The sequence below is a fragment of the Vipera berus genome (assembly GCF_964194415.1).
Source record: "Vipera berus genome assembly, chromosome: 2".
Classification (NCBI taxonomy): Eukaryota; Metazoa; Chordata; class Lepidosauria; order Squamata; family Viperidae; genus Vipera; species Vipera berus.
The window spans coordinates 151,528,187-151,540,749 of NC_138203.1; the positions used below are offsets into that span (position 1 = coordinate 151,528,187).

Genomic DNA, 12,563 nt, shown 5'->3' on the forward strand with positions numbered 1-12,563 from the left:
ATACATTTCTGTGCACAGATGTATATTGAGTCTATATTTTTCACTAATCATTGACTCTCTCCCATTTTTTTTATTTTTAATTTTATCAAAACTGCAACGCCTATTTCATTGTTCCAAAGTCTGCTATATCTATGTCCATATCTTGGCCAGATCATGATGGGAAGCTTATATTTCCAGTGTTTATCCTACCTACTATAGCAATAGGTTTATTTAGTAACTGAGGAGAAAGAATTAACATGTAAGTAGTTTACACATTTCTTTTTTTTTTCAGCAGAGTTTGGGTAGTGCATGAGCTACGTGGAAGGCTTGTATATGAACATAGCCAAATTGAAATTTGAAAGGCACAGTGTCATCCTGTGTTGTCACTTTAGATATTATCCCACCATTCACTGTCACTATACTTTTAACTATCACTATATCTTTTAAACATTCCACCCGTTCTTAAAGATGGTCAGAGAAAAGGTAGAATTCGGGCTACCCTCTAAATAAAGATTGTGTCAATTGCAGTCTCTATAAAATGTGCATCATTTAAATTCACATATCTGTGAATTATATTTTCTTTTGTGTTACAGGTCAGCCGAACTGTATCTGTATGCAATCAGTATGTTCAGAAAATTTCACATGCTCGGGAGATTGGTGTTTTGTAAGCAAACACTTGGAGAATGGAAAAATGGTCAATAAGAAAGGCTGTCTGAAGGAAGCGAATGAGTTTTGCTGGGGCTCTATCACAAAAACCTACGGCATAAAATGCTGCCAGGGCAACATGTGTAATTTGAATCTTTCCATCCGGCTAATAGGTATTTTTTTAAATTTGTTTATATGAAGAGTATTTTCCCCTAAACAGGAACAAGATTGTGTGCCTTTTGACTTTCCGCCTACAATAATATACACAATATGTTGTAGTACTGTATTATACACACACGCACACAGATGTACAGCAAGCAGTTGTAATCTTTCCATTCTTGGACAAAATGAGATGGCACACATTTTGTGAATGGATTAGCTAATCAACCCTATTTAATGTTGTAATTCTGCATGCTTTTTGAACTGTATTGTTACTCACCATAGTTATCTCACTTGTGCAAAAAGATAGAAATAAATCAGATTAATTAAAAAAAAGGACAAGACCAGGACAAGATGGATTACACCCCAAGGTTCTGAAGGAACTAGCAGATGTGAACTCAGAGCCACTGAACTATATCTTTCAAAGACCCTGGAGCACTGGGGAACTACCAGAGGACTGGAAAGCAGCTGATGTACTTCCTATCTCCAAAAATGTGAAAAATAGATCCAGGAAACTACAGACCTACTGTATCAGCCTGACCTCAATACCTGGGAAGATTCTGGAAAAGATAATCAAGCAACAAATCAGTGAACATTAGAGGCAAGCAAAGTCATAACCAAGAATCAACATTGATTTGTCAAAAACAGATCAGGCCAGACAAATCTTATTGCATTCTTTGACCAGGTGACAAAATTAGTGGACCAGAGGAATGCTGTGCATATCATTTACTTGGACTTCACTATGGCATTTGATAAAGTAGACCACAACCTACTACTTGATAAGATAAAAAAATGTGGATTAGACAGCATCACCAACAGATGGATTCGTAGCTGGTTGACTGGCCGTACTCAGCATGCGGTCCTCAATGGAACTGCATCTTCATAGAGGGAAGTATGCAGTGGGGTACCCCAAGGCTCTGTTTTAGGCCCAGTACTTTTCAACATCTTCATCAATGATTTGGATGAGAGGATAGATGGGGAACTCATCAAATTTGCAGATGAGACCAAGCGGGCAGGAATAGCCAACACTCCAGAAGATAGTCTTATGAGACAGAAGGATCTTGACAGACTTGAACATTGGGCGCTAATAAAATGAAATTCAATGGTGAAAAATTAAGGTTCTACATTTAGGCAAGAAAACCCAAATGCACAGGCACAGTATAGCTGGTACCTTGCTCAGTAGTAGTAACTGTGAGAGGGATCTTGGAGTCCTAGTGGACAGTCACTTAGATATGAGCCAGCAGTGTGTTGCAGCTGCCAAAAAAGCCAACACAGTTCTATCTAGGGATAGAATCAAGACCACATAAAGTGTCAATGCCTTGGTAAGGCCACACTTGGAATACTGCATCCAGTTTTGGTCACCACAATGTAAAAAAGATGTTGAGACTCTAGAAATAGTACAGAGAAGAGCAACGAAGATGATCAGGGGACTGGAAGCTAAAAGATATAAGGAATGGTTGCTGGAATTGGGTATGCGTAGTTTAATGAAAAGAAGGACTAGGGGTGACATGATAGCACTGTTCCAATATCTCAGGGGTTGCTACAAAAAAGAGGGAATTCTCCAAAGCACTTGAGGGGAGGACAAGAAGCAATGGATGGAAACTAATCAAGGAGAGAAGCAACCTAGAACTAAGAAGAAATTTCCTGACAGTTAGAGCAATTAATCAGTGGAACAACCTGCCTGCAGAAGTTGTGAATGCTCCAACACTGGAAGTTTTTAAGAAGAGATTGGACAGCCATTTAATCTGAAATGGTATAGGATTTCCTGCCTAAGCATGGGGTTGGATTAGAAGACCTCCAAGGTCCCTTCCAACGCTGTTATTCTATTCTATTCTATTCTATTCTATTCTATTCTATTCTATTCTATTCTATTCTATTCTATTCTATTCTATTCTATTCTATTCTATTCTATTCTATTCTATTCTATTCTATTCTATTCTATTCATTTTACCAAGTAAAGAAATGATCTTCATTAGGGCAAGTGGAAGTTGACCCCTATCTCTATTTTTAGGATCACTGAGTTATTTAGCGAATTATTTACTTAAATAAAAATGCTATCAAGGATCGGGTTTGAAATAAACTGAATAGAAAAGAATATGCTGACCCTGTAACAAAATCTTTCAATGTGCTGTACATCTCATAGCAGAAAGACAGAAGCTTAGTCATGTTCTCAGAGAAACATCCCCAAACCCTATTAACACGGACCAAGGGAATATGTTGTAATAAAAACAGATGAAGTGTATGTTTAGTGGCCATATGTATCCATTTTTTAAAATGGGGGCTAACATGTTCTTAAGACTCCCTCCCCTTGTAAATGCTTCTGTTCAGTATCAACACAGAGCAGGAACCTTGAATCTGGATCCTACCAAGCTTTCAGGAAGTGCGAGTTACCTGTCTGTTTTTCTTAAAGCCACTTGACAGTTTTGGTTTTGTGCAGAAGATAGGTTTCCAATAAGATTAGGAGCCTGCTTCAGCCGCTAAGCTTTCCTGCTTTTTAGAATCATAGAACCAGAATGGACCTTGGAGGTCTTCTGGTCCCTGCCCAAGGCAGGACACTTTACACCAGGGGTAGGCAACCTCGGCTCTTTTATGACTCATGGACTTCAACTCCCAGATTTCCTGAGTCAGCATAGCTGACTCAGGAATTCTGGGAGTTGAAGTCCATGAGTCATAAAAGAGCCGAGGTTGCCTACCCCTGCTTTACACCATCCCAGACAAACGGTTGTCCAATCTTTTCTTGAAAACCTCCAGTTTCTGGAAAAACTTCCAGGAAACAAACTCTCCCTTTGATCAATTGTTCTCACTGTCAAGAAATTTATCTTTAGTTCTAGGCTGGATCTCTCTTTAACCAGCTTCCACCCATTGTTTCTTGTCCTACCCTCAGCTGCTTTGGAGAATCAGTTGACCCATCCTCCTCTCTCTGGCAGCCCCTCAAGTACTGGAAGACAGCTAACATGTCGCCCCTAGCCTTTCTCTTTGTTAGGCTAGACATCCCTAAAGGTAAAGGTAAAGGTTCCCCCTCACATGCGTGCTAGTCGTTTCCAACTCTCCGTTTCAAAGCCGAAGAGCCAGCGCTTGTCCGATGACGTCTCCGTGGTCATGTGGCCGGCATGACTAGACGCCAAAGGCGCACGGAACGCTGTTAACTTCCCACCGTAGTGGTCCCTATTTTTCTACTTGCATTTTTATGTGCTTTCAAACTGCTAGGTTGGCAGAGGCTGGGACGAGTAACAGGCGCTCACTCTGCTACACGGCACTCGGGATTCGACCCGCCAAACTGCTGACCTTCTGATCGACAAGCTCAGCGTCCTAACCCACTGAGCCACCGCGTCCCTTGGACATCCCTAGTTCCCTTAATTGTGCATCATTTTCATCACCTCTGGACGCCACATTAATCCTATTTCTTGTTAATCATATCGTCAGAGGAAATGAAAATCCAAAGACTCTATGACTTCCTGTGTTATGGAGTAAAGAAATTCTGATGCCTACTTCCGGGGGGATATTTCCATTTGTTTAGAATAACTGAGAAGTTATACATGGTTAATCTATAGGACCCGTTGCCACTAGAAAAGCACTAGTAACCAACTTTAATCCTGGGATTTGATCATTGGACTTGTTTATGAATATAGAAATACCACCTGTTATGGTTGATTCTAACACAAAGGGACACTGTATTTTATGTTTGCATCTGCACCAAAAAAGTCAGGAATTACAGTTTTTTACAGTTTTTTTCCTTCTTGTCTGCATTTTCCCAATTTTGCTTTTTCCTTTCCTTCTTTTCTCTCTAATTTCTTTTTTTTTAATTTTTTGTACAGATAGTCCTCAATTTACAACAGTTCATTTAGTGACCATTCAAAGTTACAACAGCACTGGAAAAAGTGGCTTATGACCATTTTTCATATGACCATTGCAGCATCCCCAGGGTCATGTGATCAAAATTCGGCTGCTTGGCAACTGGTTCATATTCATGACGGTCTCAGTGTCCTGGGGTCATGTGATCACCTCTTGCAACCTTCTGACGAGCAAAGTCAAGGGGGAAAGCCAGATTCACTTAAGAACCAAGCTAATAACTTGTCAACTGCAATGATTCACTTAACAACTGTGGCAAGAAAGGTCGTAAAATGGGGCAAAACTCACTGAACAAATGTCTCATTTAGCGACGTAAATTTTGGGTTCAATTGTGGTCATAAGTCGAGGACTACCTGTATTTTGTATATATATTTTTTTTTAAATTTAATAAAGTTTTATAAAAAGAAAAGAAAAGCAGTAATAACTAAATGCATTCTTCTTCCAATCAGATGAAGACCTGCCTGAAGAGGGCCCATCTTTGAAGAATCTTCTCCTGATGGTCCTGGTTCCATTGTTTGCTATTTTGATTCTCATGATATTAGTTGGTCTTTTTGTCTGGAAGTGGGCCCAAAGCCGGCGGAGACACATGCCATTTGGCTCTAATGAACTGGGCGATGTGGATTTTATGCTGAAGAACTCTCTGGCTGGGGACAGCACCTTAGAAGTAAGTATGCATTAGGAATGGCATTTCAATGCCCCTGGGGTTAGTTGTTCACCTTATTCTAAGCCAGAATTGTTTTAATGGTGATAGGGTAGGTTCAAATATCATGACCTGCACTTGTACTGGTTGCCCTTGGCTTGTTTTTACCTTACTGCTGTTGAATATTTTCCACTCTAAATTGTTCAGCCTTGTTTTCTTTGTTGATTGCCCCACCACTGGGATGAATACGTTTGGCTGTAATTTATGTTTCCTGCTATTGTTAGCACATTTGCCTTCTCCCATTGGAAGAATCCTAGAGACCCACTAAAGCAGGGGTCCTCAACCCCCGGTCCACGGACCCGTACTGGGCTGCGGCATGCCAGCAACCGGTCCGCACAAACAAGCAAAGCCCTATCTGTGGGATGCAGGCAGCACACAAAACCACACCCTCTCCGGTCCATGGAAAAACCTCTCTCCACATAACCGGTCCCTGGTGCCCAAAAGGTTGGGCACCTCTGCACTCCTTAAGCAACACCAGCTGCCTGCAATTAGTGCAGGTTCGAGTCCCACCAGGCTCAAGGTTGACTCAGCCTTCCATCCTTCCGAGGTAGGTAAAATGAGGACCCAGATTGTTGGGGGCAATTAAGCTGACTTTGTAATAATGCCGCTTGGGGCCCCCCGAAAGCCCTAATAAGCAGGCATATACATAGAACGAAGGCTACTGCTAAGCTTGTAAGCCGCCCTGAGTCTTCGGAGAAGGGCGGGATATAAATGGAATTTAAAAAAAATAAATAAAAATAAATAAAGTTTCTTTCAAAGTAACTTTAGTATGAACTGTAGAGGAGACGTTTTCTGAGATGGGAAGCCAGATAAGCAAAATCAAGATAAACCGAAAAGACGAAAAGTGCCTTAGAGTAATTTCTGGCTGGTTTTAATTTTTATTTTATTTTTTAATTTTATTAGATTGATATACCGCCCTTTCCCGAAGGACTCAGGGCAGTTTACAGGGCATTTTAAAATCACACCAATACAAAATACAAAAGTTAAAAAACAATTTAAAAGATTAAATTATCCCTGAAAATAAAAACCCCAGTTAAAAATTCTCAGCCTGGGCCGGAGAGCTCAAAGAGTCTTCAGATCTTGACTTGTTATTCATTCCAACCCAAGTGAATATTGGAAAGAAATTACAGGTAGTCCTCGATTTACAAGAGTTTGTTTAGTAAACAAAATTCACTTAACAAACATCTCACGTAACAACTGAAATGTTGGGCTCAATTGTGGTCGTAAGTCGAGGACTACCTGTACACAAAGTAGATCAAGTCCGTCTTTCCTTCAGCGGCATACTACTTTGAAAAATGTACAGATTAGAAATTAATTTGGAATGGCAGGAAAAACTGGCAAAAGAAATGCTGGATTTGAAAATGGGGGTGATCCAAGTGGGCGCTGCAGAGGGGAAAAAATCCAGAAACACCCTCTGTACAACACACACACACACACACACACACAGAGAGAGAGAGAGAGAGAGAGAGTATCTCTGTAGGAGAAGCCCTTGAGCAGCTGCTTGGAATATTCCTGATTACTCCATTCTAAGCCTCCCTCCCTCCCTCCTGATTATGTGGCCCCCAGCAGAGCACATGCACCCTGCCCTGTACTTCCCATGCACACGTACAGGTAATCCTTGACTTACAACAGTTCGTTTAGTTACTTTTCAAAGTTACAAGGGCACTGAAAAATGGGATTTATGACTGATTTACAGGGTTACGACCTTTGCAGTAGCCCCATGATCATGTGATGAAAACTCAGGTGCTTGATAACTGGTTTATATTTACGACGGTGGCAGGGTCCCCGGGGTCACGTGATCACCTTTTGCAACCTTCCGACAAGCAAAATCAATGGGGGAAGCCAGATTCACTTAACAACCGGGTTACTAACTTAACAACTGCAGTGATTCACTTAACCACCTGAGGCAAGAAAGGTCGTAAAACGGAGCAAAACTCACTTAGCAAATGTCTCACTTAGCAACAGAAATTTTGGGCTCAGTTGTGCTCGTAAGTCGAGGACTACCTGTATACCAAAAAGGTATGCTGTGCAAAGAGAAAGCAGAAACTTCATCACACAGAAGAAAATACAGACACCTCCTGTGCAATTAACTGCAGTTGTCACTGAAGGTAAAAGGGTTAGAAAGAATTCCAGATATTTGGGGTGGGGGAGAAGCCAGATTTTGCCAGGGATTACAAGGGGGGGGGACCCTGAAAAAAGTTCCCAGTGCATTCCTGCAATGGAAGCAATTGCCACATAATGCTGCCAACCCCTCCTTCCTTCATGGTGCAGAGTGCAACTTACTAAGGAGTTGCAAATTCCAGAAGCAGGCTTGCCATGCTTATTACTCTCACCAAAATATACCTGATAATCTATTCCTCTAAGATTCTTCCCATGTTTGATTTGTATTCAGGTCCTGCTGAATGATGACTGCACTACTGGAAGTGGCTCTGGGCTGCCTTTTCTCGTCCAAAGAACTGTGGCTCGGCAGATCACCTTGGTTGAATGCGTTGGTAAGCCAAGGAGAGAAAGAAATGTTGGAATTGTCACCAGCAGAGAACTGCTGAACCTCTTGGAAAAAAAGAATATACATTCCAGTTCTCTGATAAAATATACAGATTTGAGCCATCTCTTTATTCATGAGGCCTATTTGTGTCTGGTTTGCACTTTCAGAACACTTCCACATAGCACTGTTTCTACTGCACAATCCTTGTAAAGTGTTTTGAGCCTTCAGACCGCAGGTTCTGAAGCAACTGAACTCAGAGACCCCACCCCCAATTTGCAAAAAATAAAAATTCAATATTGTTAGTACTCTCCCATCCACATTTTAGTGCATGTTGTATAATTCTGAATAATAGTAATAATAAATAACAACAACAACAATCTCCCAGTGAGGCACTACCTTGACGTGGTTGCGGGGCTTGTGTGCTATGAGGAAGATGAGAGCTATGCCAGAGGTTCAACCAGACTGGACAGGCCTCATCAGAGGAGTCAGACAAAGAGTGTCTCTCCCATAAAAAATATGGTGAGACATAAATTTCAGAAAGCCATACCAGCTCAGATGTTGCCCAGGTTAACAAGATCTGCAGTAGATGTTGGAGTTCCTGGATATCTGGTGAAAAATGGGCTACAGGACTCAGGACTGTTGGCTGAGCAACCAGGGCCAGCAGCTGCAGAACTACTGGAAGAAAAGGTGTTTACCCATCGCAAATACACAGTGATGGAAAACAAAGAAATAATGATCTGTTATTACAGATCAAGTCGAACAAGAAGAAAACATCTGAAGTGAATGCACCAGTTCTGGAAAGAACAACATCCAGAATCAGAAATAACAGAACAGAGACTAGCAAATCATTGTCAATTTATAATACAAAATAAAGTGTTCACAGAAACAGAACTGGACGAACTGCAAAGGTTTACCCAGGGCAAAGAAATCAAAGCCCTGCCAGAAGCAACTCAGAATGTAGAGGCAAACCAGGGGGAATTGGCAGTAGAGGAAGAACAAAGCGCTCTAACTAAAGAAATAAAAGCATTGAAACAAAGAATAACTGAGCATCTAGAAGAGCACAAAAACAACAGAATAAGGATGCCTGCATTGAAGCTTGTTCCAAAGAAACAGCTAGCACAAGCATTAAAAGATGCAAATACTGCAATATCAAGTATAAGCACCAACTCACTGCGAGAAACAAACTAACTAATGTACAGCACAGCTGCACTTATAACTGAATACCTGGGATGCAAAGTCAACAAAGAAAAAATAACCAAACAGTGCACCATAAAAATAGAAGGTTAGACTAGAAAATAAGATCAGCAAAATAAGATGCAAGCAAGCTAGAACAGATGAAAGAAAAGAACAAGAAGATCAAAGAATACCTAATCAACAAATGCCACTTAGAAACAAGGAAGATCAAGGAAGTACTGGAAATAATAAACCAGCAAATAACAGCTATAGCCAGGAAGATCAGCAGATATGAAGCTCAAATTGCAAATTATAGATAGAAGCTCCAATTTCAGTCCAATCAGAAACGTTTCTACCAATCCATTAATGGAGAAACTGCAATGAATCAGCCAGTACCTGACAAGGAAGAAACAGTGCAGTTCTGGACACAGATATGGGATAACCCAAAGAAATACAACAAGGACGCAGCTTGGTTAAAAGAGATGGATGCAAATAAAACAGAAGTTGAAATGAAAAAAACTAGTAATAACAGCAGAAATAGTAAAAAGAAGAGCAAGGAAGGTCAAGAATTGGTCAGCACCAGGTGAACATGAACTGCATGGTTTTAGCTGAAACGTCCAACTGTTCTATGCCCACTCATTGCTAAGCAGTTCAACAACATACTACAAGGAGGAGAAATTGAAAAGTGGCTAACAACTGGGAAACCTTATCTGATAACGAAAGATCCAGCAAAAGGGGCAGCACCAGGCAACTACAGGCCAATTACCAATAACTTTCAAATTCCTAACTGGTGTGGTAGCTGATGTAGTCCAACAGCATCTAGCTGAAAACAATCTCTTCCCACCTGAGCAGAAAGGGAATAGCAGAGGAACAAAAGATAAACTCCTAATAGACAAAATGATCTTGGAAAACTGCAAGAGAAGGGAGACCAACCTGAATGTGGCATGGATTGACTACAAAAAGGCATTTGACTCTCTGCCACATGACTGGATAATCATGTGCCTAGAAATAACAGGAGTCAGTAGAAATAGAGTTTGTGCAAAGATCGATGGCACAATGGAAGACACAGTTGCAGGTCAATGGTGAGAGACTGGAAAAGGTTAATATCAAGAGAGGAATATTTCAAAGAGATTCATTATCACCACTACTATTTTTATTGAACTGTTTCCTCTGTCAACAATACTGAATAACTCAGACCATGGCTGTCAAACATCAAAAACATCTGCTAGACTATCTCACCTCCTTTACGCGGATGATCTCCAGCTGTATGGAAAAACACTATCTGAAATAGAATCGCTGCTCAACACTGTCTATGTATATAGCCAAGATATTGTAATGGAGTTTGGATGGGCTAAATGTGCCACACTTACTATCAAACAAGGAAAAATAGTGAAAACTGAAGGAATCAAGATGCCCCATGAAAATAACATTAAGAGTCTGGATGAGGAAGATTACTACAAATACTTGGGTATCCTTCAAACTGACAACATCAAGCACATTGAAATCAAGAAAAAGATTAGAGGTGAATACATCAAGAGAGTGAAAAAGATCTTAAAGTCCAAACTCAATGGAGGAAATACCATGAAGGCAATCAACACCTGGACAAATCAAGTCATTAGATACACAGCTGGAATAGTGGACTGGACTCAAGCAGAACTAAAACCAATGGATAGGAAGACCAGAAAAATAATGACAATGAATCAAGCCCTTCATCCACAAAGTGACATTGACAGACTCTATCTACCAAGGCAAATAGGTGGGCATGGAATGTTGCAAGTACATCAGATGGTTGAAGAAGAAAAAATGGCTTTGGAAGAATATCTAAAGGACAATGATGAAGATGCACTGAAGGCTTACTGATTACTAGAGAGACCAAACTAGTCTACAAGGAAGACCAAATGAAGAACAGAACGGAGGCATGGGAAGAGAAAGCACTACATGGCCAGTACATAAAAAAATAGCTGGGAAAGCAGATAATAACAAGACCTGGAAATGGCTAAGAGCAGGAAAGTTGAAGAAAGAGACCGAGGGACTAATTCTAGCTGCACAAGACCAAGCCTTAAGGACAAATGCATACAAAGTCAAAATTGAGAAGACAGAAACAGACAATAAGTGCCACTTATGCAAAGAAGCTGAAGAAACAATGGAATACCTGGTAAGCTGTTGCAAGAAGATTGCATAGACTGACTACAAGTAGCGGCATGACAAAGTAGCAACAATGGTGTATTGGAAGATCTGCAAGAAATATTTGCCTGCAAGCAAGAACTGGTGGGACCATAAAATAGAAAAAGTGTTAGAAAATGAAAAAGTTAAATTGCTCTGGGACTTTAAAATTCTAATAGACAAGCACCTGCCACATAAAACCCTGGACTTAACAATTGTCGATAAGAAAGACAAAAAAGTCTGGATAGTGGACATCACAGCAGAATAGAAGAAAAGAACTGGAGAAGATAACAAAATACAAAGACCTACAAATAGAACTAGAACAACTTTGGCAAAGGCAAGCAAGGGTAGTACCAATAGTAATAGGCAATCCCAAAACAACTGGAGCACCACTTAAACACCACTGGCATTGACAAATTCGTCATCAGTCGATTGCAAAATGCATCTTTACTGGGAACAACTTCCATCCTCTGACGATAACTGTAACACCATCAAACATCCACATCTACCTATCCCAGGTCGTTGGTAAGGACTCGATAGGTAGACAAAAATGCCAAACCCAGTCTGAACATCTGGCTGACTGTGCGATGATCAAAAATAATACCACCATTGGCATTGACAAAATCACCTCCAGTCAATTGCAAAAGGCTGCTTTACCTGGAACAGTTTACATCATGCAACAATACCTTTAATATTATTAATAACATTTAATAATATTATTAATATTATTAAACAACAGCATCTGCCTATCCCAGGTCATTGGGAGAACTTCATAGGTAAATAAAAATGCCAAATCCAGTCTAAGCATCTGGCTAGCGGTGTAACCAGCCATAGTAATATATTTGTAATGGGGTGAATCTGCTTGACTACAAAGCATTATTCCTCCTCACAAATCTCACCTAGAACTGTGAAGGTGCTGTGACATTGCTATATTAATTTCATAACCAGATGCTTTTCCCAAAGCTTCTAATCTTGGTTGCAGGTTGCCCTGAGGGTTGTGGAATGAGGGGGAAGACAGACAGCCTTGAAGCAGTCCAGTTTCCCCTGTAAACAGAAATATCATTTTTCTTCCAGACAGGATTATCCCACTATAAAGCAGAAATTTATTAGCTCAGTTGCTGAATATAGAACACATCGTGAGAACACAGAGGTGCAAAGCGGATTCTGTAGAAGAGCAAAGAAATAGCCTGTCTTCTTTTATGTTCAAGGATAATTTGCGCATGGACAAATTCAAACACTGGATAGTCTTCCTACTGCCTGAAGTACTCTGGTCCATTAACAGATGCTCCACACAAACATGTTAATGTTATCACTCAGTTCTGAGCCATTTCATTAAACATGCTTGTTTCTGTTATCTGCAAGCCAACCTAAAATGGAGATCAAGTCTGCACTTGGGCTGATCTGCCTTAA

General features: G+C 40.5%; 1 protein-coding gene across 1 annotated transcript in view; it reads left to right on the forward strand.

Annotated features, from left to right (window-relative positions):
* Positions 1–594: 594 nt before the first annotated feature.
* Positions 595–12,563, forward strand: part of ACVRL1 (activin A receptor like type 1) — a 36,912-nt gene continuing 24,943 nt past the window's right edge. The window contains exons 1-3 of the mRNA XM_081316455.1: positions 595–797; positions 5,082–5,296; positions 7,725–7,824. Of these exons, the coding sequence (XP_081172581.1) occupies positions 671–797; positions 5,082–5,296; positions 7,725–7,824 (442 nt within the window). The 5' untranslated portion in view covers positions 595–670. The remainder of the gene's footprint in view (positions 798–5,081; positions 5,297–7,724; positions 7,825–12,563) is intronic.